The sequence below is a fragment of the Crassostrea angulata genome, chromosome 2, assembly GCF_025612915.1.
Source record: "Crassostrea angulata isolate pt1a10 chromosome 2, ASM2561291v2, whole genome shotgun sequence".
Taxonomy (NCBI): domain Eukaryota; kingdom Metazoa; phylum Mollusca; class Bivalvia; order Ostreida; family Ostreidae; genus Magallana; species Magallana angulata.
The window spans coordinates 5,897,254-5,923,716 of record NC_069112.1 but is presented as its reverse complement, the minus strand read 5'-3'; the positions used below and the strand labels follow the sequence as shown (position 1 = coordinate 5,923,716).

General features: G+C 34.7%; 1 protein-coding gene across 1 annotated transcript; it reads left to right on the top strand.

The window, feature by feature from the left end:
* Positions 1–5,557: 5,557 nt before the first annotated feature.
* LOC128172030 (fasciclin-1-like) lies at positions 5,558–26,463 on the top strand (the record flags this gene model as incomplete). Its single annotated transcript, XM_052837796.1, has 13 exons — positions 5,558–5,716; positions 10,519–10,690; positions 13,507–13,616; positions 17,943–18,130; positions 20,117–20,282; positions 20,871–20,991; positions 21,365–21,503; positions 22,197–22,356; positions 22,704–22,842; positions 23,095–23,242; positions 23,716–24,370; positions 25,891–26,008; positions 26,381–26,463. Coding segments are annotated over exons 1-13 (2,322 nt in total), but the record flags the coding sequence as incomplete, so codon positions are not given.

Below are 26,463 nucleotides of genomic sequence, written 5' to 3'. Positions count from 1 at the left end.
TTAGTTTTGGCTTTTTTCTTAGAAAGACACTACTGTTGTAATTTATACAAAAAAGTAAAATATGATGCTGTAACTTTATATATATACAATAACTAGACAATTATGTATTGGGACGAACCAAATCTGACAAACCAATCTCCTTTTGGATTCACTATAGTTAGATGTTAATACAGACTAGTCAACAATAAATTACAAAATGGAGATATTCTAATGCATGCAACGGGCTTTGTGCATGTAAAAGATGGAAAAAAAATCTTGAGTTTATTGCATAATGGCACGAAAACCATCTGCAATATGCAAATTGTAAAACCCGAAAAGTAAAAAAGGAATTAGGTAATAAAACAATTATTTAATGCTTGAACAGTCAATAGACCAGATTTTTTCCCTTGGTGCAGGGAACAGCTCAGTATGATCTATTGATAGATGAACTGTTACCGCAGTTGTAGTTTCTTTACGTGAATAATGTCACCTCGCAGTCATGCTCATTAACACATATAATGTTACACGGAATGAGGAACTGTTACGTTTTTACCATCACAGGCAATCACCCACGTTAATGCATACACTGTTATACGCAATCAGGTGCTTTTACGCATATAGTAATACTGTTACACGCAATCACGCACTTGCATCTCATTTATTGTTACACGCAATCAAACACCTTAAAGCATACACCGCTACATACAATCACACACCTTAACACATGTACTATCTCACACAGTCCCACACTTTAACACATATACCGTCACACACAATCACACACTTTAACACATATACCATTACACACAGTCACACACTTTAACAAACACACTGTCACACACAATCACACACTTTAACACATATACCGCTACATACAATCACACACTTTAACACATACACCGCTACATACAATCACACACTTTAACACATACACCGCTACATACAATCACACACTTTAACACATATACTGTCTCACACAGTCACACACTTTAACACATACATCGCTACATACAATCACACACTTTAACACATACACCGCTACATACAATCACACACTTTAACACATATACTGTCTCACACAGTCACACACTTTAACACATATACCGTTACACACAATCGCACACTTTAACACATATACCGTCACACACAATCACACACTTTAACACATATACCACTACATACAATCACACACTTTAACACATACACCGCTACATACAATCACACACTTTAACACATACACCGCTACATACAATCACACACTTTAACACATATACCGTTACACAAAATCAAACACTTTAACACATATACCGTTACACACAGTCACACACTTTAACACATATACTGTCACACACAATTGCACACTTTAACACATATACTGTCACAGACTTTAACACATATACCGTTACACAAAATCAAACACTTTAACACATATACCGTTACACACAATTGCACACTTTAACACATATAGTGTCACACACAATCACACACTTTAACACATATACCGTCACACACAATCACACACTTTAACACATATACCGTCACACACAATCACACACTTTAACACATATACCTTTATACACAATCAGACACTTTAACACATATACCGTTACACACAATCATACACTTTTACACATATTACATTACACACAATCACACACTTTAACACATATACTGTCACACACAATCACACACTTTAACACATATACCATTACTCACAGTCACACACTTTAACACATATACCATCACACACAATCACACACTTTAACACATATACTGTCACACATTATCACACACTCTAACACATATACTGTCACACACAATCAGGAACTTTAACACATATACCGTTCTACACAATTACACACTTTAACACATATACTGTCACACACAATCACACACTTTAACACATATACCATTACACACAGTCACACACTTTAACACATATACCGTTCTACACAATCACACTCTTTAACACAGATACCGTTACACATTATCACACACTTTAACACATATACCGTTACACACAATCACACAATTTAACACATATACTGTCACACACAATCACACACTTTAACACATATACCGTTACACACAGTCACGCACTTTAACACATATACCTTTACACACAATCACACACTTTAACACATATACTGTCACACAGAATCACACACTTTTACACATATACCATTACACACAGACACACACTTTAACACATATACTGTCACACACAATCACACACTTTAACACATATACCATTGCTCACAGTCACACACTTTAACACATATACCATCACACACAATCACACACTTAAACACATATACCATTACACACAATCACACACTTTAACACATATATACTGTCACACACAATCACACACTTTTACATATATACCGCACACACAATCACGAACTTTAACACATATACTGTCACACACAATCACACACTTTAACACATATACTGTCACACACAATCAGACACTTTAACACATATACCGTCACACACAATCACACACTCTAACACATATACCATTACACATAATCATACATTTTAACTCATATACTGTCACAAACAATCACACACTTTAACACATATACCGTTACACACAGTAGGACTGACGGCCCGGAGGTGCGGATCCATCCTTCTAAGTCAAGCAATGTTTTCTTATCCGCGGAGAAAGTATTGAGTTGGGAGGTTTTCTTTTAGACGGAAGATGGGACAGATCAAAAATAGGTTGACCCAGTCAATATTTTCAAACATATTATTTCATCATGTATAAAAGCATTAAGTTCAGGGTACTTCAAGAAAAGTTCCGCTAAAACACAAAAGTTCATGATATGCAGTGAAAAATTAACAAATTTTTAGCTCACCTGAGCCAAAGGCTCAAGTGAGCTTTTCTGATCACAATTTGTCCGTTGTCTGTCGTTGTCGTTGTCGGCGTCGTCGTCGTCGTTGTTGTTAACTTTTCACATTTTCATCTTCTTCTCAAGAACCGCTGGGCAGATTTCAACCAAACTTGGCACAAAACACCACTAGGTGAAGGGGATTCAAGTTTGTTCAAATGAAGGGCCACGCCCTCTTTAAAGGGGAGATAATTGAGAATTATTGAAAATTTGTTGGTATTTTTCAAAAATCTTCTCAAAAACTATTAGGCCTGAAAAGCTTAAACTTGTGTGGAGGCATCCTCAGGTAGTGTATATTCAAGTTTGTTCAAATCATGGTCCCTGGGGGAAGGGTGGGGCCACAATAGGGGGATCATGTTTTACATAGGAATATATAGAGAAAATCTTTAAAAATCTTCTTCTCAAAAACTATTAGGCCAGAAAAGCTCAAATTAAAATGGAAGCATCCTCAGGTAGCGTAGATTCAAGTTTGTTCAAATCATAGTCCCTGGTGGTATGGTGGGGCCACAATGGGGGAATGGGTTTTTACATAGGAATATATAGAGAAAATCTTTAAATATCTTCTTCTCAAAAACTATTAGGCCAAGAAATCTCAAATTTAAGAAGAAGCATCCTTAGGTTGTGTAGATTTAAGTTTGTTCAAATCATGGTCCCGGGGGGAAGGGTGGGGCCACAATAGGGGGATCATGTTTTACATAGGAATATATAGAGAAAATCTTTAAAAATCTTCTTCTCAAAAACTATTAGGCAAGAAAAGCTCAAATTAAAATGGAAGCATCCTCAGGTAGTGTAAATTCAAGTTTGTTCAAATCATAGTCCCTGGTGGTATGGTGGGGCCACAATGGGGGAATGGGTTTTTACATAGGAATATATAGAGAAAATCTTTAAATATCTTCTTCTCAAAAACTATTAGGCCAAGAAATCTCTAATTAAGGAGGAAGCATCCTTAGGTTGTGTAGATTTAAGTTTGTTCATCATGGTCCCCGGTGGTAGGGAGGGGCTACAAGAGGGGGATCAAGTTTTACATAGGAATATATAGAGAAAATCTTTAAAAAATCTTCTTCTTATAAACTATTAGGCAAGAAAAGCTCAAGTGGTAGGGTGGGGCCACAATGGGGGGGTCAAGTTTTACATAGGAATATATAGATATAGAGAAAATCTTTAAATATCTTCTTCCCAAAAACTATATTAGGCCAAGAAATCTCAAATTAAAATGGAAGCATCCTCAGGTAGTGTAGATTCAAGTTTGTTCAAATCATGGTCCCTAGTGGTAGGGTGGGGCCGTGATGGCGGTTTGAATTTTTACACAAGAATATATAGAGAAAATCTTTAGAAATATTCTGGGAAAGTTTTCGGTCCTAAGCTCAGTACAAGGGGATGATCGACTATGTAAGCAAAACAAAGGGGACAAAATAAAATTTAATCTTTTATTGTTATATGCTACAGTCGGTTCAAGCATATCTTTTACAACATACACCATAGCATAGCATAGCATTGAAATCTCATAGCATAGCATTGGAATCTCATAGCATACAATCTCATAGAATCGCATTCGTCATATCATACCATAGCATACCATAGCATAGCATACAACATTATTTTAACTCGGTTTTATTTTAAATGTTTTTATTTGAAAAAATAAATGTGTACATGATAGATTTGTGGGAAACTTTGGCTTCTTATTATTCACATTCGAAATGTGTGGAACTCTTCTGTGTATGGAGGCGTTTTTGTTCAAATCTCATAGCATACCATAGCATAGCATACCATATCATTAAGTCCTTCATTTCAATTTCTCATAGCATAGCATACAAATCTCATAGCATAGCATACAAATCTCATACCATATCATAAAAATCGCATACCATAGCATGGCATAAAATTATAAAAGATATGCATGAAATGACTACCGGTACTTAGTGTGAAAGCAAAGGTTATGCAGATTTAAGTTTGATGAAACCATGATTCCATAGAGAAAAGTGGGGCCACGAAAGGGGGGGGGGTATAGGAATACTAGAGAAAAATCTTCTTACAGGTACAACAACAAAAGGGGCTTGGTATTTACCCAAAAAAAAACAGAGGTGGATAAAAATTGGCAGATTTTCAATTTTTTTTTAGCAAGATCTACTGTACTTAGTTGTCAATATATTTTGATACTGTAATGCTTATTTGATCAGAATTAAGGCAATTGTTGCTCAGGTGAGCGATGTGGCCCCTGGGCCTCTTGTTAAAATTGAGATTCAAAAAACTGCAATCACTGACTTCAGTGCGCAACTGGGCCATGCATTTTGATAAACATTCGTGTTAAATAAACTTCTTGGTTTTAAAAAACTTCCTGGGTTTTGAGGGTTTTACAATTGAATTAGTTTTACTTTAATTAGAAAGTACATGCATTTTCCCTGTAAGAGGTTTCATGAATTCATCATAAATTAAAAGCAAGTCTTTTTTTTAATATCATCGAAAATCGCGGATGAACTATTTAACTTTCACCATTGTTCTTTTTTTTTGTTTGGTTGCTTGGTTTTTTTTTTCTTGTTTTGTTTGTTTTTTGTTTTTTTAATTTGTTTAGTTTTATGTTTGTCTTGTTTTAATTTAACGATCACCGCGATAAATTATGTTAAAAATCCGGTCAGCCTGAGACAGGTTTTCACCTCCCCGGAAATTGCGTGACGAGTAGCGCCCCCTGGATCAGGTAAACAATTTAAAAATCTGCAGTCATGGAGCGTTGTGGGGCGATCCTGCGACTTCTCATTTCGATTTATCTGGTTAATTATGTGAACGGACAGCTAATATCGGGGAATGTTTTACAAATTCTGCAGCGGACAACTGGGTTTTCTAAGGTAAGGTGTTTTGTTTCAACCTCACACCTGTAAATAGGTCAAGGTGTGTAGATTTTTGTTTTCAAAATGCGGAAATGGCGCAGAGCGTCCAGTGAAAGTCTGTGTACAGAATAAGGCTTCCTAAACGACGGGGGTCTAGCCTCTAACACGTTGAAAGAATTTCTAGGATACGTTTCATGCCATAACTACATATTTCTATTCCTTTTTAGGGTCAAATATGCATTTATATCACCTGTGATTCATAAAGATAAAAATAGCAGCTAGGATATTGACATTCTCAGAGATAGGACTGCGAGGTTTATAAATTGCCATATATCTTATCAGTTTTATCAGCACTAGATATTTCCATAATTCAGGTTGTTGATAAGAAATAAGATATATCAAAACAATTAATACACAAGACAATTGCATATCAATTGATTGAAACACCCTATATAAACAATATCAAAATGATGTGATTGTGCAAGAAATGAAACATGAGCTAATTTAAACAAAGAAATACCGGTACTAGATATATACATGTATATATATATTGGTGATGTTTATTTGAATACACTGATTTTAAAGTGAATAAAAGCCAATTATTTAAATCATTTTTAGAATTTTAAGATTGAATTAGAAGCGGTGTGGGGAGGGGCCATTGCACACTGCATCCTAGTTAAAACGCAGTATCAACACTTAAATACACAGTGTACAGACTGAAATAAACAGTGGCACGATGTGACCTTACTATGATAAATGACCTATGTATCCCTTTATCTAAGGACGAACATCTTTACATTGGTATAATTGTGATCCAGCCTCAGAAATCAAGTATACACTTGACACATAAACTGATCGATCCTTCACTCCGAAGCTGTGAAATAAACTTTTTTTTGTTTTTGTTATAAGTGTGTTTGTCTCCTCACCTACTAATACAATACTAATAAGCTTTATCCTTAGTTCTACGCAACAAGATAAGTGTAAAGTCCCCCCCCCCCCACCAATTTTTACTTTAAATCAAATTTTCTTATTTAATTCAGATGGCTTAATTCCTCCTTTAATAAAATGTATTAATTAAGAGGTGTGTCAGAAACATATACAAATTTAAATAATTTCAAATGATATTGTGCTTCCTGATTATAATTCAGAGTTTTTAATTTTTTACCTCTTACCCCGGTATAAAAAAAAAAATTCAAATGAACCCCTGCTCCACCCCATTTTATGTAAAACCCAATCACAAATGTATAACGTATACTGCTCCACCCCATTTTATGTAAAATCTTTGGATCAGGAGTTAAAACGTACCACTGCTCCACCCCATTTTATGTAAAATCTTTGGATCAGGAGTTCATATCATACCACTGCTCCACCCCATTTTATGTTAAACTTTTGGATCAGCCTGCAGTGTCATATTCATATGCGTATGTTCCTAATTATACGTGTATACCCGCAGCTATTCTATCAACAAGTTTTCTTCTATTAATCATGCGCTAATTGTTTAATTACAGGCCATCAATCAACTTTTACTGATTTATTTCAACTAATCCCTCACAGCGTTTCTTTTGAACTTGAGGTCATAGGCACATAGCAGATGACCAATGGAAACACTTGTTTTTTTGTTTAGAAGAACGGCCAGGAGGCATTTTTCATCTCGTAAATATGTCGCAAATTTGAGCTCGTAATTTGTAACGGGTCTCGATACTGTGCATGTCACATGTAGTTCATGCTCTGAATAGGACAGTGGCTGTCCAATGGAGAACAATTATAAAATACCATTAGATGCATAACTAATCGATTTATCAGTTACTGTACATTAAGAGTTAATTTCTTGAATCTATTTCAACTCATTCCATTATAAAAATTTTAATTAATATTAATTTTTAATTTTCATATTCTTATTTTAAGTCTGCAGAAGGACCAATAGCAATGAACAAAATATAAAGCCTTGATCAATGGATGGCATTGCCAATATATATATATATATATATATATATATATATATATATATATATATATATATATAATAGCAGAATTGAATCCTATCTTATACAGTTTATAATTATTTTGACTTCTTTGTATTTCAAGGGCTTCTGATCTGCAGTCCTCTTTTAAATTAAGGTGGTATATGGGACACTTCCATGTTGAGACATATTGTTTTAATGAAATAAACAATAAAACCAAGTGAAATTATAAAGTATATAGTTTTATATGTACGGTAGTTTCTTTCCCAATTTTTCACCTATCAGCATAGCGCAATGGTTTTAGAGGGTTAACTACGGATCTGTGGGTTTGAGTTCGAATCCCACTGTGGGTTTTAATTACAATTTTTACCTCTCCAAACATTTTAAAAGCCAATTTTGGTTATAAATATTGTAAAATTTGAAAATTCTTAAGTGGTGAAAGTATTTCAATTATAATGTACTTTAATCCACATTAATATCGACAGATGTCCCATACCACCTTAAGTGCTAACTGCAAACGGAGGATCTCAAATCTGCTATTCTCCTCACAGATATCTTTATGTGGTTCTCCTCATACAGGTCTAAGACCTGTCCTGCTCCTCATTGTCTCCTCACAAACTGTGTGTGAGGACTGAGGAGCTAGAGGAACAGATCAGAGACTAATTACTGGTGTTTTTATTGGACTGAATTAATAATTAAACATACAGTTAAATGGATTCTTATACATTAAACAGTACTGGTGTTATATTGAGTTGATACAATCAGTCACACAATATGGTACATGATAAAAGAGAGAAAGGCTGCTGATGTATTACAGTAATTAATTACGTTACAGTCAGAGTATCAAATATTGATCATGTTGATGCTTATTTCTGCTCATACAATATGAAATATACAGGAGTTATTAAAAGTGGACTCCCTCTTGTTGAGCCAATATCATGTGTTATAATACAGTCATGTATTTATTTCAGTGGGTATATGGTAGGATAATGAAAACTATTTTTGTAAGAAAAAATATTGCCAAAGTTTGAAAGGCCATTGAAATTGAGTGTATGGATATTACTATGTAGACTGATAATTCGATTGTTATCTGTAGTCCAGATAAAGTTAAATTATTTTAAATCGGCAACCTATGAAGCTAATTTAACTTTGTTTACATTTACATGCTCTCTATTTATAAGAGATGTTTTACACACTTGTCTATTTCAATGGTGAACCTTGGATATTATATGTCTATTTTAAAATTTGGTTTAATTGCTTCTACTAAAAAATCTGAATTTAATCATAAGTACAATGAGAAGTACCCCATAGTTATTGTACGACCACAGGGTCCGAAATAATAGAGTGTGGGAAATACTGCGATTATTGAATCAGACGACCATAAAAATGGGCATAAACCAGCCATAAAAGACGGGAGATTGTCCGGTTTGATCTCTTTATGACGGAGCCGTTAGTGCATAGTGATTATAAGTAGTGATGGGAGAGAATAGTCTAGTGTATATGTACCAGCTCAAATATGGCCATCTGTGTTTAAATTTCTCAGGTGTATAATCAGACTATAAATAGTGAATCTGTCATGCAATATGCATGCATGCATCGATACAGCTTTAAATTTTCTTTACAATATATACCTAATATTTACATATTATGCAGAAGTTTACTGGTTTTGAAAGAGGGAAGTTGACATAATGGCCCCTGAGTCAAAATGCATGCTATCCAGCTAACACTTTCGCGGTATCAAAATATTATATGACACCGGTACATAAAGAATGCAACGGCTTTTATAAAACATTTAAATACAAATTAGGCAGAAGTATACTTGTTTTAAAAGAAGGAAGTTCAATATTGGCCCATGCATGAGTCAACAAACATGTTTATGTACATTAAAAAAAAACCAAACGCATAGGCTTTTATGAAGCTTTTTAACCCACTTTCAAGATATTATCTTTTATTTTTTTCTCTCTGCATGAAAGTTAAGAATGAACTATCAACCCCCCCCCCCCACCCACCCATCACACCCCTTCCCTTAATATATTAATATAAACCATTTGTTTAAGTGATCATTGGGGGAAGGGGGGGGGGTAACTCATAACTCTCTCGAAAGAATGTTTTTTTTTTTAAATTAAAATATTAAGTCAAATCAAAACCCTTGTTATCGTCATTATTTATGATGTCAAAACCCAGGGTTTTTTTTTTTTTTGGGGGGGGGGGGGGGAGAGACTGGGAAAAATTGTGAGAGTGGAAAAATCTCCAATTAACAGAAAGAGAGAAGAAGAGTTAAAGGAGTGTTAAAATAAATGAGAGGTAGAGAAAAAATATTCTAAATATTCAAAATGATCAGAAATAATGTACAAGATTAGAAAGATTCTGAGGTACAAATGAGAGATCATGTCAATTGAATGCAGGGACTCCAGGGGAGGTGTGCATTTATTTGTTGTAAATGTGTATTAGAGAGAATTAGACAGATAGAGAGAAAGAAAAAGGAAGAGAGAGAACATACCCGGTAGAAAGGTCTCTAATTCTTGTGAACAATATAATCAAATGTGCTATTATTATATTGATAATCATGCAAATCAGATTTCCTCAAACCTTAATCCCTAAATATTCCATTACTACCTAATGTAAACTTTTTGTGAAAATGACATTCACACAGTCATCAGTGTCCCGTGGACCCAGTGGTGAGGGTGTAACTGTCCCAAGACACAGATTATTCTCTCTCAAAGTCATCTTCGCAAAATATTGAGAACCGCGGTGGTACATGTATCTGTATTTATGACAAGCAGTCGCAGCATCATCGCTAATTCTTGTTCAAGTCTCAACACGTACAACAATATTTTAAATTCTCTACTTTCGTTTCAGTTTGCTCAGTTGGTGGTCCGGGCCCAGTTAACCCGCCTCTATGAATCTCCGACCTCACTCACGTTGTTTGCGTTTAATGACACCGCCTACAACAATTTGCCGTACAAAGAACGCAATGTCATCGATAGCTACTCCGAGCAAGACCTCAAGGACTACATCAAGTTCTGTACCAGTACGTATTTAATTATCGTAACTTTGAAATTCATTCTTGAGTGAGTTCAGGCTAAAGTAGTAATGAAACGTAGATCATAATCAAGAGTAACCTGTTGCAAATTTTGAATAAAAAAGTTTTGGTTGTGAAAACCAGAATTTTGAAAATTTTTAAAATAAGATGTGCAAAATTTGGCTGAATATATACATGAGTACTGATTTTTCTTGATAATACTCATTGTGACATCATGTTGTGATATCATTAGGGGTGGAACGATGCATCGTGATATTAATACTGCATTGGGATTCAAGGCCTTCGATTCATTTTGGACTTCATTTTTGGTTTATAGAAAAATAGTACACAAAATTTCAAATAGAACAAGCTCTTGGAATGATTACTGTTTCAATCAAAACCCGTGTGACATTTCTATCCATCCAAATTGGAGGCTGATGCAGTCAAATATTTTAAAAGTTTCCATGCAGTGCTTAATTCATGGAAAAGTTTATTCAAGACTGTTATTCATTTATCACTGTTTATTCAAATTGATTTAATCGAGACATATATATAAATCACATTGAACTGCATGTGTATAGATCGTTTCATTCCTATATATCACAATGGTTAAATACTGTGAAGATAACATGTTTACACAAAACAGCCACCTCTTGACTCTTGGTTTTTAAGCATACAATATTTATATAATTATCTAATTAGACATAATCTAGTGTTGCAGTAATGGATTTTTGGACTCTATATTTTTGGTTCACATAAAGAAAGTCGCCTTAACTCACTCACAACTTTATACACAACATATATATACTGTAAACGTATTATTATAATTGAGCGTGTACGATATTTGGGGGAATGTGATTTTTCAAACAAGGATATGATTTAGTGCATTTCCGAATGTGCCTATTTATCTATACTTATGTATTTTGAATTTGACAATGTACTTGATTTTAGCAGAGCCAGTTTTCCGCTAAAAACGCTAAATAGAATACACAGCCAAATGTAATACGTTTACAGTATACAGTCAAACTTCGTTATCTCGAAGTAGATGTATTGTTTAAAAACTTTGAGATATCCGAGTAATGGAGATATAGAGGGTAAAATAATTTAAAAATAAGTGATATGGACTTACATATTACCTCGATACATCCATTATATTCGAGATATCAATGTTAAAGATAGCAATGAAAGTTCAACTGTTAGTATATGCTTATGTATAAGTTTGATATTGCATGTTAGAAAGCCAAAATATACAACATAAAAACGTTTTACTGGAAATAAAACTTTAATATTGTGGACGATTGTCATATAACTGGAATCTTTGCTATATGTGTTATGTAGTATGTTGGAACTTATGTGGTATCAATATAACGAGTATACAATACTACATCTTATAAATTCTTATTAATAATCAGAAATTGTTGAAATTTCTTAGCAAGTTACCGGTATACATGGATAAGAAATGTTAAGGATCACAACATAAATTGAAGTAACATCCAAAAAATTTGACAACAATCATGAAAAACAGAAACTTACTGTAGTTAATTGTTGGATTAAAAATAAAAATGAAATCCAGATTTGATAGTCCATTAGGCCACATAAAATTAATTTTTAGATTCTCATCCCCACTCGCCCCTCTGAAAATAGCCCGCCTCGATGCATTTTTTTTTTTTTTTAAACTGTGTGGAGAAAAAAGAGGGCTCAGTATACTGAAATTTTAAAATTTAAATTCAGAACATTTTAATGCCTGCCTGTTAGTTATCATAGAAGGATACATTTAATGTCCTCAAAGATTACAAATGGGTTTGTGTGCCCATATTAGCATTAACAATTTAAAAGAATAGAACAGTTGTTATTTCTAAAACATATTGAACAGTAAAAAAGGTGGTTTTAAAAAAATAATATATAAAATCCGCCCACCCGCCCAATATTTTTGGCAAATCAGGATGAAAACCTAAATATCAATTTCATGTGGCCTTACAGAGAATCAAATTTTATGTTTATTTCAATTCCATTTCATCAGATATTATAATTCAATAAATGAGCATAGTGCCGCTCAGTTTCATTTTTTGTATGTAATGTTGTTAGATCCGAGCCGTAATGGATGTTATGTATTCATATAACTGCTTCAAAGTAAATTCCAAGAACTCTGTACAAATTGATAATTCACAATGTCTATTTAGATGATTTACCGTATATCTGTAACAATTTTCATTTGCGCCAGTCATCAGTCAGACATAAAAAGTTTCTAATAGAAAATGATACAGGATATAATTTCTGCATATTGCAATATTTGCGATTCAATAGGAGTCACGAAAATTAGATCATCGCGAAAATTACCAGATATAGGGTATTTGATAATGTCCATATACTATTAGATATTCATTGGAAAATGTCAGCTATTATACATGTACGTATATATTGGACATTGTCTATATAGCTTAGAATTTGGACAATATCATTGTCCTTATATATATATATATATATATATATATATATATATATATATATATATATATATATATATATATATATATATATATATATATATATCCTTTCTTTATTCAGACAAATTATGTCAGTTAAGATATATACTGAGCATTTAATGTCCATGTAGATTATTTAATATTTAACTATGTGCGCTGTAGGCTAAATGATAGATAATTGCTTTATACCTGTATACGGAATACTGAAAAAAAATTGTCTGCGTAGAAACCACTGTATATTTAAAAACAGCTCAAAATGCATGAAATAATCAGGAACTATAGGCTCAATATTGGACGGTTAATGTCAGGAGATTTTCGCCTCATCTTTCGTGTGGTTTTCAGTCCCTGGAAATCGTCTACAAACCAGTGCGATCCTGGACAACCAATACGTGCGAAGCAGCGATGCGAACGGTGACCGCCTCTTTTTCAATCGCATCCAACGGCTGGACACGGTGAGTGGACGTTTTATTTTTTACTTGTACTCGGACCAGTTTAGTGGGCAGAGTGTCGTATTTGAATTTTTCAGTATACGGAACCCGCCTCACTTCAGGTGAAATGAGGGACAATTTGCAATTGCGAAGCATGGACTCCAACGGTGACAAGTTATTTATAAATCGTAAATACAGATCGTTCACAGTAAGTCCCGGGCGTTGTATACTTCTGCATGGGGTGGTGATTTCCATAGTTTTTTGTCTGCTCTTTGATGCAACACACACTATTTGCGCATTCAATTAATTGATGCATTTCGAGCACTTAGGCCATTTATGAAAAATTGTTTGTGTACCCTCTGCTAGCTTTATCACTGATAAACATCAAGCAGAACGATAGTGATTTTTGTTTTTGTTTTATTTAAGCTGAATAATCATAATATCATTTCATTCAGAAGCCATTTCATTCAGGTAGAAAATTGATTAATCAGCAAACAATTTGTATCTTAATGCAAAAAATGTCCACAAAAAATTATTACGTCGTATATATATATATAAAGGGTACTTTTCAAGCAAATGATTTTTTATAGATGGCCTTTTCTGGCCATAGGAACTATTTTGTTATATATCTAGCAACTTTGGTTGTCTTAAAAGACAAGTTGTTTTCTTTTACTTTTAGTAATGAAAATCTATTAGCCTATTTAATTTAAGGACTAATTTAATTCAATCTCTTTACATATATATATACTCTGTCCACGTTATTTTTTCCAGCGCTCTTGGTTTGATGTTTAGATTCCTAAATACTTCTGTCTTAAAACAGCTGTACTCTGATTCACTGTAAAATAAAAATAAGAAAAGTTACTTCCTTGAAACATACGCAGCTAGCTTTATCTCACTTAGTTGAACTAATTTTAAAAATCTGGGGGAATTTTTGAATTGCCAAAGATGTGAAACGTACATTTGTCAATGATTTAAACATTGCATCCTCTAAAATTGTTCCCCGTTTTTATAATGTTCACATCAACATGAATAGAAAGATTAATATATCTCTTTGTTTAGTGGCCAGCATTGCTTGAAATGTACCAAGACCTTTGATACTAATGTACTAATGGAGATAGTTGATACTAATGCACTAATGGAGATAGTTGATACTAATTAATATACGTACTAGCTGAGATCTTTCTGTCATCTGTAGTTAGCTGCTAACCTTATAGAGAACCTGTCTTATCCTGATTACCGTAAACCAACTTTTATTCACAGGCAAACATTTTCGCAAGTTTGTCAAAGAGCTTAAATTCATTGTCACGCATAACTGTTGCAGAAAACATGTATTTATTGTATGGTTTTTGTCAAAACACAAGATTAAATAATTAAGGTTTGTTTGTGAAATTCAGTCGCAGAAAACAGGTTTATTTTAAATTAGAGGAACCATGAAATTTAAGTCGTCGCGAATTAAAGCTGGTTTACACTGTAGCGGTAGATCTGTGAGCTCCTAGTCAAAAAAAAAAATCAGATATTTGTAAAAAATGTTTTGGGAAACGATATATTGGTCACTGTAGATTCTCAATTAAAAAAAGGAATTAATTTCCGCGTAAAATCGTGAGAGGCAATCCACGCAAATATTAAAATCACGCTTTTATTTTTAAGACAGTTTTGAATTATAGGAAATTTTAACCAAAAATTGGTGATCGCAATTTTATATTCTCGTGGTTTGATACAAAACAGCGAAATCTCGGAATTAAGAACATGCGTAAAATAAGGAATTTACAGTAATAAGTCTAAACTAACAAAGTTTTTGTAATTGCACAGGAAGAGACTGTAGCCAAAACTTAAATTGGTTTGTCAACCCAAAATTTCTCCATATAGCTTCAGATCTGCAGCTAGTATTGTTACTGTATACAAAACAATTAATTAAGTCAATGTCTCCCCCTAGCTGGGACACCATATTGACAATACTGGAAATTACTCCACAGAGCCTCCAGCCTGACCATTTACTGGACTAGCTCCAACGTCGGAAACTCTGAAATGTCAGATAATTGTTGTTAGGTTATTTCAATGTTTGTGGAAATGATCTGTTTGTTGTGATATGTGTTTGATTTGTTTGTTCACTAGCCTTTGTTTGTTGTTTGTTTGTACTGCTAACACTCAGTGTTGTTGTTGAAGGAGTTAATTGTTTGTACTGTGAGTTTGTAATTAATTTCTGATTAATTTGCTATTTTTGGGATCACTTTTACAGAGCACAAAAAATAATTATATTTTTGGTATTATTTTCATCAAATAGAACAAAAATCTCCAAAATTGACTTAATTGTGCAAAAAAAGTGATAGATTTATATTCCTTTTAAGAAGATTTAATGTACAAGGTTACAAATAATAATAATTATAATCCAATTAATCACTCATGTATATGCATGTGAATTATAATATGCATACATGTATATATTAATAAATTTTTATATAGTTTTACATTGATTTAAATTTGAAAAAAAAAAATACTGCATGGTTAAATTTTAGTTTAAAATTTGCCTGCTGACAATTATAATGCTCTCTGTAAAGATAATGATTCAATATCAGCCTTAAATTCTTTGTTTGCAAATTTGTTATAAATTTAAGGCTGAATTGGTTGTTTTATGTGACTTTTTTACCTAAATATTCTATTGATGAAAGTGAAAACGAATCAAACATACATGAATTAATGTTAAATTGTAGTATTGTGAAAATGGAGAAATAACATTGGTGATACGTATGTACATCATTATAACTGCATGTTGACTGCCATATAGTTTAATTATATGAAATTAGGAAATGCCATTTGTTATAATTTTGTCTTTGTGTTCAATATTTGTCTGTCTGTCAATCTGTCTGTCTGTCCTTTTGTCTAACCATTGGGCTGCATGTAGTCAAACAACCCCGGAGACATTGATCAGTATGAGACTATACAACCCTGGAGACATTGAGTATGAGACTATACAAGTGCAGCGTCTTCCGTCATACTATTTAGGTTCAATGTTACTGACCGACTACAGAAATATATATTGCGTTGATCAATCTCATAGATGGCGAGGTGCACCTACCGTAACAAATATTTGGATTTTGTTTTCCTAAGACTATCAAACGAGAAGCAAATTTTATAATCTACTCCAATCCATGCATAAATTTGCCTTGAAGATAATTTATATTGAATACCATATATTTTTTTTTTATATTAGAAATAATCACTACCAGGTATATATACCAGTAAAAATTACAATAAAATTGTTGAGATTTCGCTATCTGAGAGTCTGTGAGGTAATTCCACATACAGACAGAGCAGAAAAAAAAATGCAGCTCCCCCGCGCAGGCCTATAGTGGGAAAGAACAATGAATATGCAAATATATAGGGTTGATCGATCTCATAGACGGCAAGGCTAACCAATATACCGTAATAAATATTTTGGATTTTGTTTTCCCAACTCTATCAAAGGAGAAGCAATAATCTACTCCAATTCATGCATAAATTGGCCATGCAATGCAGCATCTCATCCAAATTTGGCCAGTCAACCTCCTCAAAAAGCTTATTAATGTCAAATTGAGTTTTGAAATTGATAACAGATTAATTTTGTCTTGATAGATTTGTCAGACAGTCTTTGAAATCTTTGTTGAACCCTTGTTCACGTCCAGTGTTTTGGTGATATTTGATTAAAATGTTTTCTCTCTTTCCTCTGCAGAGGTTTGAGCAAATCTTGACTCTGCCATCTTAAATTATTCTGTGACGGACACAACAAAATGACATCATTGAAAAGGGCAACTACTCGTATATTTTAAGAACTGGCAGAATGCAGATTCTGTATTAGATATAAAATTTTAAGATAAATAGCTAGGTGAAGCGTTGGCCATATCGTCAAATATCTATCCAAACAGTGATACAGATAGAATTAAATGTATATCTGGCAGTCAGGGAAATGGGGGGGGGGGGGGTGGGGGGAGGGGTAGGGAGTTTACTGTCCGGTTTCCTTCATGTTGATAAACTTCAAGAACGTCTGTTTGAGACTCCTGACAGTGAGCGAGATACTGTATTGAATTTCATATTATGTTTAGTGTCCGGAATACTGTTAATATTTTATTTTATTTTCCAGAAACTCATATCTTAAATCTTAATTCTAATTTTAATCTTCATAAATATTTATATTGTATACCAACTGTTATTCAATGCAAGAAACTATGTACTAAGTTAATGGATAAAACTTCAGATTGCGGACTATTATAATACAAAGCCTTTAGTTAATTTATACATATTTGATTTGCATTTCCCACTTTAAAGTAGATTAATTTTTAATTAATTAATTTCTAATTAAATTTTCTCCCACATAAGACCTCCTCTGGATCTTTTGGGCCGGTCAAGTTCTACGTCAATGGAGTAGAGATTTCGGAGGGAACTAATCGGGACATTTCCGCCACTAACGGGGTCGTGCACGGGTTGAATGGAGTGATGCGGAAGACGAGTCAGAGCACGGCGTACGGATGGATCCAGGAGCCAGAAGACTCCATACAGAGATTCACGTAGGTGTTGATTATTTTAATTCTTTATTGTCCTCTTACGCGGCCACACACAGACTGTTCTGTCTGTTTCCCAGGAAAAAAATTTCCACAAATGCAACAGCAGACTTCTTGTGCAATCTTGTGGCAAATATAAACATCTCTTTGACATGTGACAAGTATCAATTTATACTATCTATTTATGTGTCGCTATATTTCTCTCTCTCTCTCTCTCTCTCTTGCATGACGTCCTAGACTTACTGTAACGGTCTTGGTATCACGTCCATTGTAAATATGGTTAAATTCTTTTGAGTTTATGTAATTTATCTATTGTAATAAATCTCTATACAGAGAAAATAAAAAATGAATGAATGACTTGTGGTGTCTGTGTAGATAATTAGATGATTTATAGATAATTTACACTTGATATTTAAACTAATATGACCAGTGGTGTCTGTAGAGATAATTACTGATAGATAAATTTTAGATAATTTAGTTATTTCCAATTTTGGGCTCGGAGGGCATACAAGTTTATAATTATTGGAGAGAAATTCCTAAATGAGAGATAACACATACAAAATAGTCCATACACATACATTGTACCATACAAAATAGTCCATACACATACATTGTACCATACAAAATAGTCCAATCGCATACATTGTACCATACAAAATAGTCCATACACATACATTGTACCATACAAAATAGTCCATACGCATACATTGTACCATACAAAATAGTCCATACGCATACATTGTACCATACAAAATAGTCCATACGCATACATTGTACCATACAAAATAGTCCATACGCATACATTGTACCATACAAAATAGTCCATACGCATACATTGTACCATACAAAATAGTCCATACGCATACATTGTACCATACAAAATAGTCCATATGCATACATTGTACCATACAAAATAGTCCATACACATACATTGTACCTGTGCATGTATATTAACAAACTATTCAGGTGGTGAGAAAAACTAACAAATATCAGAATGTTGACACAAATTTTAAATAACTAAATACTGTATACAGGGGAATATTCGCCCCCGTTTTATTTTCGCCCCTTTCGCTCTCTTTGTCAGTGGGCAAATTTAGGACTGAGCAAACTCAAATTTCTCATTTTATCTCTGAGACTCCTTAATTCAACTATGTCGGGGCGATTCTTAGACAATGTGAAACTTTTTGCAAGTGAAAAAGGATGAAAATACCATGGGGCGAAAAAAGCCCTGTATACAGTAATTGAGTGCCTATATATTTATACAGTAGATTATATATTTATACAGTAGGTTATATATTTATACAGTAGGTTTTATATTTATACAGTAGGTTTTATATTTATACAGTAGATTATATATTTATACAGTAGGTTATATATTTATACAGTAGGTTATATATTTATACAGTAGTTATATATTTATACAGTAGGTTATATATTTATACAGTAGGTTTTATATTTATACAGTAGGTTATATATTTATACAGTAGGTTTTATATTTATACAGTAGGTTATATATTTATACAGTAGGTTATATATTTATACAGTAGGTTTTATATTTATACAGTAGGTTATATATTTATACAGTAGGTTATATATTTATACAGTAGGTTATATATTTATACAGTAGGTTTTATATTTATACAGTAGGTTATATATTTATACAGTAGGTTATATATTTATACAGTAGGTTTTATATTTATACAGTAGGTTTTATATTTATACAGTAGGTTATATATTTATACAGTAGGTTATATATTTATACAGTGGGTTTTATATTTATACAGTAGGTTATATATTTATACAGTAGGTTATATATTTATACAGTAGGTTATATATTTATACAGTAGGTTTTGAATTCTACGCATGATTCACATAAATTATCTAATGAGCTACATAATCTATCTTTCTTTGCTATGAGTGTGATGCAGTGTATTTACTGTATAACATGTAACATTGGATTTGTACTGAAATGGTAAATTTTGAATTTTACAGACAATTCACCGATCTCATGAGCTACTTACACACATTTGAGAACATCAATGATTTGTCCTCCCCCGACAAAATCACCACCTTCTTTGTTCCCAATGACAACGCCATGCAGAAAATTCCGATGACTCAACTTAATCGACTGAGGAATGACCCGATGGAGCTCCAAAGGGTAGGGCTAATTACCAAGAACAAAATGAAGTGACTAATAAGCCAAACTTTAAAATTGATTGCTGTAGATTCATAATTTAATGTTAGGAATTAAAATCCAAGTAAAATCGCTAGATTTACATCTCACAGAGTTTAAAATCTTGGTTTATTTTTTTTGGACAGATTAAAAATAAATGAATCTGTGATAAAATTTCGGCATTTGCAATTTTGTATTCTCGCAATTTAATGCAAAACAGTTTAATTGCAAAATTAATTGCTCGCTTAATACTGTGGAATCATTAGGATTCGTGGTAGCTCAATGTTCATGGTTTTTGTGGGTAGCCCTCCCCCACAAATTTAAGTCCTCCACGAAAACAAGTTTTAAAAGAGTACCCGGTAACTTTTCATACTAAAACTGAAAACCAACACATCCACAAAATTACATTCCCACGAATAAGCTGAAAAAACGAACAATCCAAGGAAATTGGCCTCCACGATTTTAAATGAGTACACAGTGTAAGGGATCTACAGTATATGGTGTTTATTTTCCCTTAAGTTTCTCCGTTTCTTTATTTAGGGATGTTCAATATTAACTGTTTTTCTTTGACAGATTCTGCAGGCCCACTACATCCCAAACCGAGCCGTGTTCACAAACTGTATCTCCCACAACGAGGGCGCCACCAACGCTAAAGGACTCCCCATCACCTTCAGGAAACCGTCGGGGTACAATGGTAAGATTAAAACAAGTGGTGAATGTTTATCAAAATAACCACCTGGTACTGTAAAAGTGGTTGATATTTACGCCGGTGGTTAAGTACGCATTTTCTATGGACAAACAATACGCATTGGTGTTAAATCAAGCATGCTTTATTTACCACTCTAAAGTTTTGAATTTTTACCTTATGCCCAATGGTATATGTTATGAGGTTTAAAGCTTACCATGCTTAAATAACTTTTACATTTCCTTATTTGTATCTCTAATTTGATAAGCCTTGTCTGATGTTAAAACCAGAACTTCGCTTAAATTTTGGTGTCTTATTTATGAACAATAATGGTAATTAACTTTTTTCGGATGGATTTATTACGCGGCTTCTTTGCTTTCAGTGTATGTGAACAGTGATGGAGTGAGTGCGGCCATTATTGAGGGAAACATCACCGTGTCGAACGGTGTCGTCCACATTGTGGATCAACTCCTTGGATTCGTCTACAACAACATCCGCGAACAGATCCAACAGGAATCCACGTACGTTTTTTGAGATATGAACTCATTGACAAGTTAAAGTGGAGTATTAATTTGATTACAAAATATATGCCATAATTAAAATGGCATTATAATTCAATTCTTTAGAAGATGTTTGGCGCCATTTTAATTATGGCATATATTTTGTAATCAAATTAATACTCCACTTTAACTTAAAAAACAGCCCGATTAGTATTGCCACGTGACAAGAATTGATTATATAATCTTGGATATTTTAAGATTTTTAGAAATCTTTAATTTGGGCATTATATAATCAATTCTTGTCACGTGGCAATACTAATCGGGCTGTTTTTTTTAAGCATTTGGCTGAGTGTGTATTCTATTTAGTGTTTTTGGTGGAAAACGGCGTCCACTTAATCAAGTACTACGCCAAATGTAAAATATATTAGTAGATAAACAGGTACATTCAAAAATGCGCTAAATCAAACCCATGCTAACTTGTTGAAAAATTATATTCCCTCAAATATCATACACGCTAAATATAGTACGTTTACAGTATATAATAGAGGGCTCTTTTTGATGGAAATTATACTTGATCAAGTTAAAAAATTTGAACAAATGACAAACTTTGTTTAATCATTGATTAACTTGGACTGTAACACAGTTATGTAATTAAATCGTTCTGGGGGCTGTTATTCTGTTATGTGTATAAAATGGATTGCTCTTTTTTTGTAGGAAATTTGAGCAGATGATCAACCTGGGGACGGAGACCGTGAAGAACTCCCTGGTCCAGCCGTCGGGTGTGACCGTGTTCGTGCCGCTGGATTCAGCCTTCCAGAAAGTGGCCAACATCCGCTGGGCCAACCTCAACTCCAACCAGACCCTGGTGGATATGGTATGTATAATCCTTGTGGATAAAGCTTTACTAGAACAAACGCCAAACCCTGGTGGATGTGGTGGAGATATCATCCTTGTGGGTGTACAGCTGTATCCACATGCAAAATTCTTTTACAAACTTCACCTCTGAGCAAACAATGGTAGTAATGGTATTTAGTAGGTTTTACATGTAGATACCTGGTTATTAGGATTATCAATAATTATCCCATAAGTCTTTGAACAAAACTCTTTCACATGGCTATATGCATATGCTCCTTCTTGCACAGATTGTGATGAGCATTAAGATGTACAGTTAATATTCTCAGATATCACACTGACTATAGATTGGTTTTTTCTTTGTTGCAGGTTCTTCGTCTCCACATTCTTCAGCCTAATAACATGATCACGATCTCGTCACTGCCGGGGCTGAGCGGATACGAGAGTCGGATGTACCGACAGACTCTGTACAGTAACGAACGACTGACCATCTACAACGAACGCAACGGTACGTCTCTGTAACCGCGGCAACGGTACGTCTCTGTAACCGCAGCAACTCAATGCTAGAATACTGCCTATAGGTTGTTTGGTAGATACTCTCGTATAGACTGTACTAATAACTGAAAGACATGGTGGAACAAACGACTCTGTGGGCTAATGGTGTTAGGCCAGTTTGTCACTAGTTGTTCACTTGATGCTGTTCGTGTGGATTGAGGTTAGATACAATGTTTTAAATGTATTATTTATCGTCCTTGTTTAGAGACCTGGGTGCAGGGTGGCAATGTGAAGGCGGTAGTGATTCGTCCGGACATCAAGACGGTGAACGGAATGGTCCACATCATCGACTCACTGCTGGGAATTCCCTACCTGGACCTCCCCATGCTGATATGTAGTGACGTCTGGCTACTGTAAGTACACAAAGGTCATCCTGCTGATTTGTGGTTAATGTCTGGCAACTATAAGTACACAAAGGTCATCTGTAAGTACACAAAGGTCATCAATTGTTACACAAACACCCTACATGGGTCACTTGATGGCTGATTATTAGTTCTTATAGGCCATATATATATCCTAGTCTCACATTTCTGAGAAAAAGATCATGAACATCTTAAAGCCTTTACATGGCAAACTAGTTGGAATGACATCCCTCGGAGAGGAGGAGGGGGGGGGGAGTTTTCATGTCACATGATTGTTAAAAAAGATTGAAAATTCAAATGTGAAATATATTAAAATAAAGATGTAAGGATTTGTATTGTGACTTTTGTAAGGATTTAGTTGTCAAATTATTTGAACTTTTGCAAAAACATAGAAACCAGAACAGGTCCTGGTTAATACACAAAGATCATTTATATGATATTGTTTGTTTGATATTGGTATGTAGGAGGACCTACGACTACATGAGACGAGTGGGCCTCAAGAACTACCTGACTGACCGGCGATTCACCGCCGAGAAGTGCAGCTTTGAGATCTATGGGTACCCACAGAACTACGGCTCCGCGGTCACTCAGAACACGGGGTCCCAGTCCAGCCAGTGCTCCAACTGTTACATGCCCCAGTACCAGAACTCCTACCCCTGTAACAGCGCACTGTGTGCCAACACTAACACTGGGGGAGGTACCACCTGTCCCGGCTACTGCCAGCAACAACAGTACGCAAATACGCAGCAGTGTATGCAGTGTAATACCAATACCAATACCAATTGTCCGGATTACTGTAAGCAACAACAGTACGCCAACCAGCAGGTGTGTATGCAGTGTAACGGCGGGGGGACCAGTCAGTGCCCCTCGACCTACATCAGCTACTGCAGCAACCCCGCCAACGCCAACGTCAGTCCCTGTAACGCCTACCCTTGTAACATGCTGAACGGGATGAACACGGGGTCTCAGAGTACTTCTACCTACGACCTCGGGTTCTGTGGTACGACCACTGTGACCTGTGATTTCACGGTGTTCGTACCTAACTCCAGCGCCATCGACTACTTCTCTGTAACCAACAATGGCTACCGCGTGATGAGGGACACGCCAAGGTTCCAGTGGGTGAGTCCATTATTCACTGTTGTTGCTTGTTGTCTGTCTGTTTTAGTGGATGGTTGTCTTATACAAGATAAACCTCAGCCTCTTCAGTCATCTGAATATAATGGAAGGTATAGAAAGGTGACTGAAGGTTTGTCTTATGAAGACACACCAAGGTTTCAGTGGGCGAGTCCCCCGCCCGGACTACCATAGTTGCTTGACTTCAGAAGATAAACCCGAGTCTATTCAGTGGACAGAACGTGGCGAGATTAGTGACTGGATGGCAGAGCTTTGCCATTTCAGTCACCATTTTGCTTGCTCCCTTTCTGTCACATTTTGGATGACATTAACTTCCTGTACTTGATGACTGAAGGGTTGTTAAATGGTGACTGGCTCAGGGTATTCAGTCATCTGAGTGTTGACTGGAAGGTCTCGACGGAATGGCTTCAGTCAGTCATTGTTACCCTATATTTCAATAAGTATTGACTGCGCATGTTTTACATTATTGCTGGTTTACAGTGTATTGTACTTGGTACCATTTTGATCATAGTAATAAACTTCTATGCTGTACATGCAGTATGCCTAGTTCTTTGTGTCACGCTAAAATTTCACGAAGTTTGATTTATTGCACCACAGTAAACAGGTTAATTTTCTGGAGTTAAAAAAATGCATTGTATGCAGTGAAATCTAGTGATATTCTCATGTTAGGGATTATGGTAAATTTAAAACTTTGGTGGGGAGGAGGGGTGAATATTTACTAAACACCAGTACTAAGACAACAGTTCTACAATATTTAATGTGGTATGTTCACACAGTATTTTGGTGTTGCCTGTCACTTGAACAAGATGTAAATAAACTCCTCCAAAATTGTTTTTGCAATTTCATCCATTTATCACTCAAGTCTATTTATCTTCTCTCTGTGTTGCATCATTATACCCCCGCTCCGAAGGAGAGGGGGTATACTGTTTTACCCTTGTGTGTCTGTCTGTCTGTCTGTCCGTCCGTCTGTCTGTCCGTCCGTAACAAAAATTTCTGTTGCATCTATCTCAGCAACTATTCATCGCAGATGCTTGAAATTTTAACACACTATTTGTTTAGGCATGCCATATTGTGGGATATATTTTTGTATCAATCGGGCGTCAACTTCCTGTTAAATGACAACTTTGCTTATTTTTTAACCAAAATGTTCAAACAAATTTTCGTCAAAGATTTCTCAGCAACTGTTTATCGCAGATGCTTGAAATTTTCACACAGTTTTTGTTTTGGCATGCCATATTGTGGGATATATTTTTGTACCAATCAGACGTCAACTTCCTGTTAAATGAGTACTTTGTTTAATTTAGCCAAAATTTTCAAACAAAGTTTCCTCTGTTTCTTTCTGTACCAATCGGATGCCAGCTTTCTGTTAAATGTCGACTTTGCTTATTTTGCATATTCACATCAGAGCGGGGGTATCACTAGTGAGCATTGGCTCACAGATATCTTGTTTATCTTAAAACTAATTAGATCTTATAACTAATTGTCCTTTTACCTCGTTTCTTCAGCTGTTCAAGCGGCTCATCCTTCCCGGCCGCCTCTACATTGAGAAGATCGGGAACGGTAACCACCAGATGAAGATGATGAACGGAGAACTCGTCACCCTGACCAAGAACAACGACCGAGGTAAGGCCAAACTCTATATGTGTCAGACATTCTGATTGGGTAGTTACAGTGAAATGTTGTTCTAAACAACATGCGAGGTAAGGCCGAACTATATATGTGTCAGACATTCTGATTGGTAGTTACAATGATATGTTGCTCTAAATAATGCATGGAATTAATGTATGGAAATATTGAAAACTTCACCGGAGGTTGTTGATTATTATATTAACAGTGTAAAATTTGATCATGTACCAACTATACACATGGTATGAATGCCTTGACGTGTTGCATATTTAGAATCTGGATCAATCGTCTTGAATGAACTAAACCAATTCTACCTTGAGATCTCTTAGTCGGCTTTAATTGTAATTTTTTTAAATTGATGTATTTCAGACGTGAGGATTTACTTCGGTGGAGCATCATCTAACGTTATTCACATGGATGAAGGGGCCACAAACGGGGTAATCCACATCCGC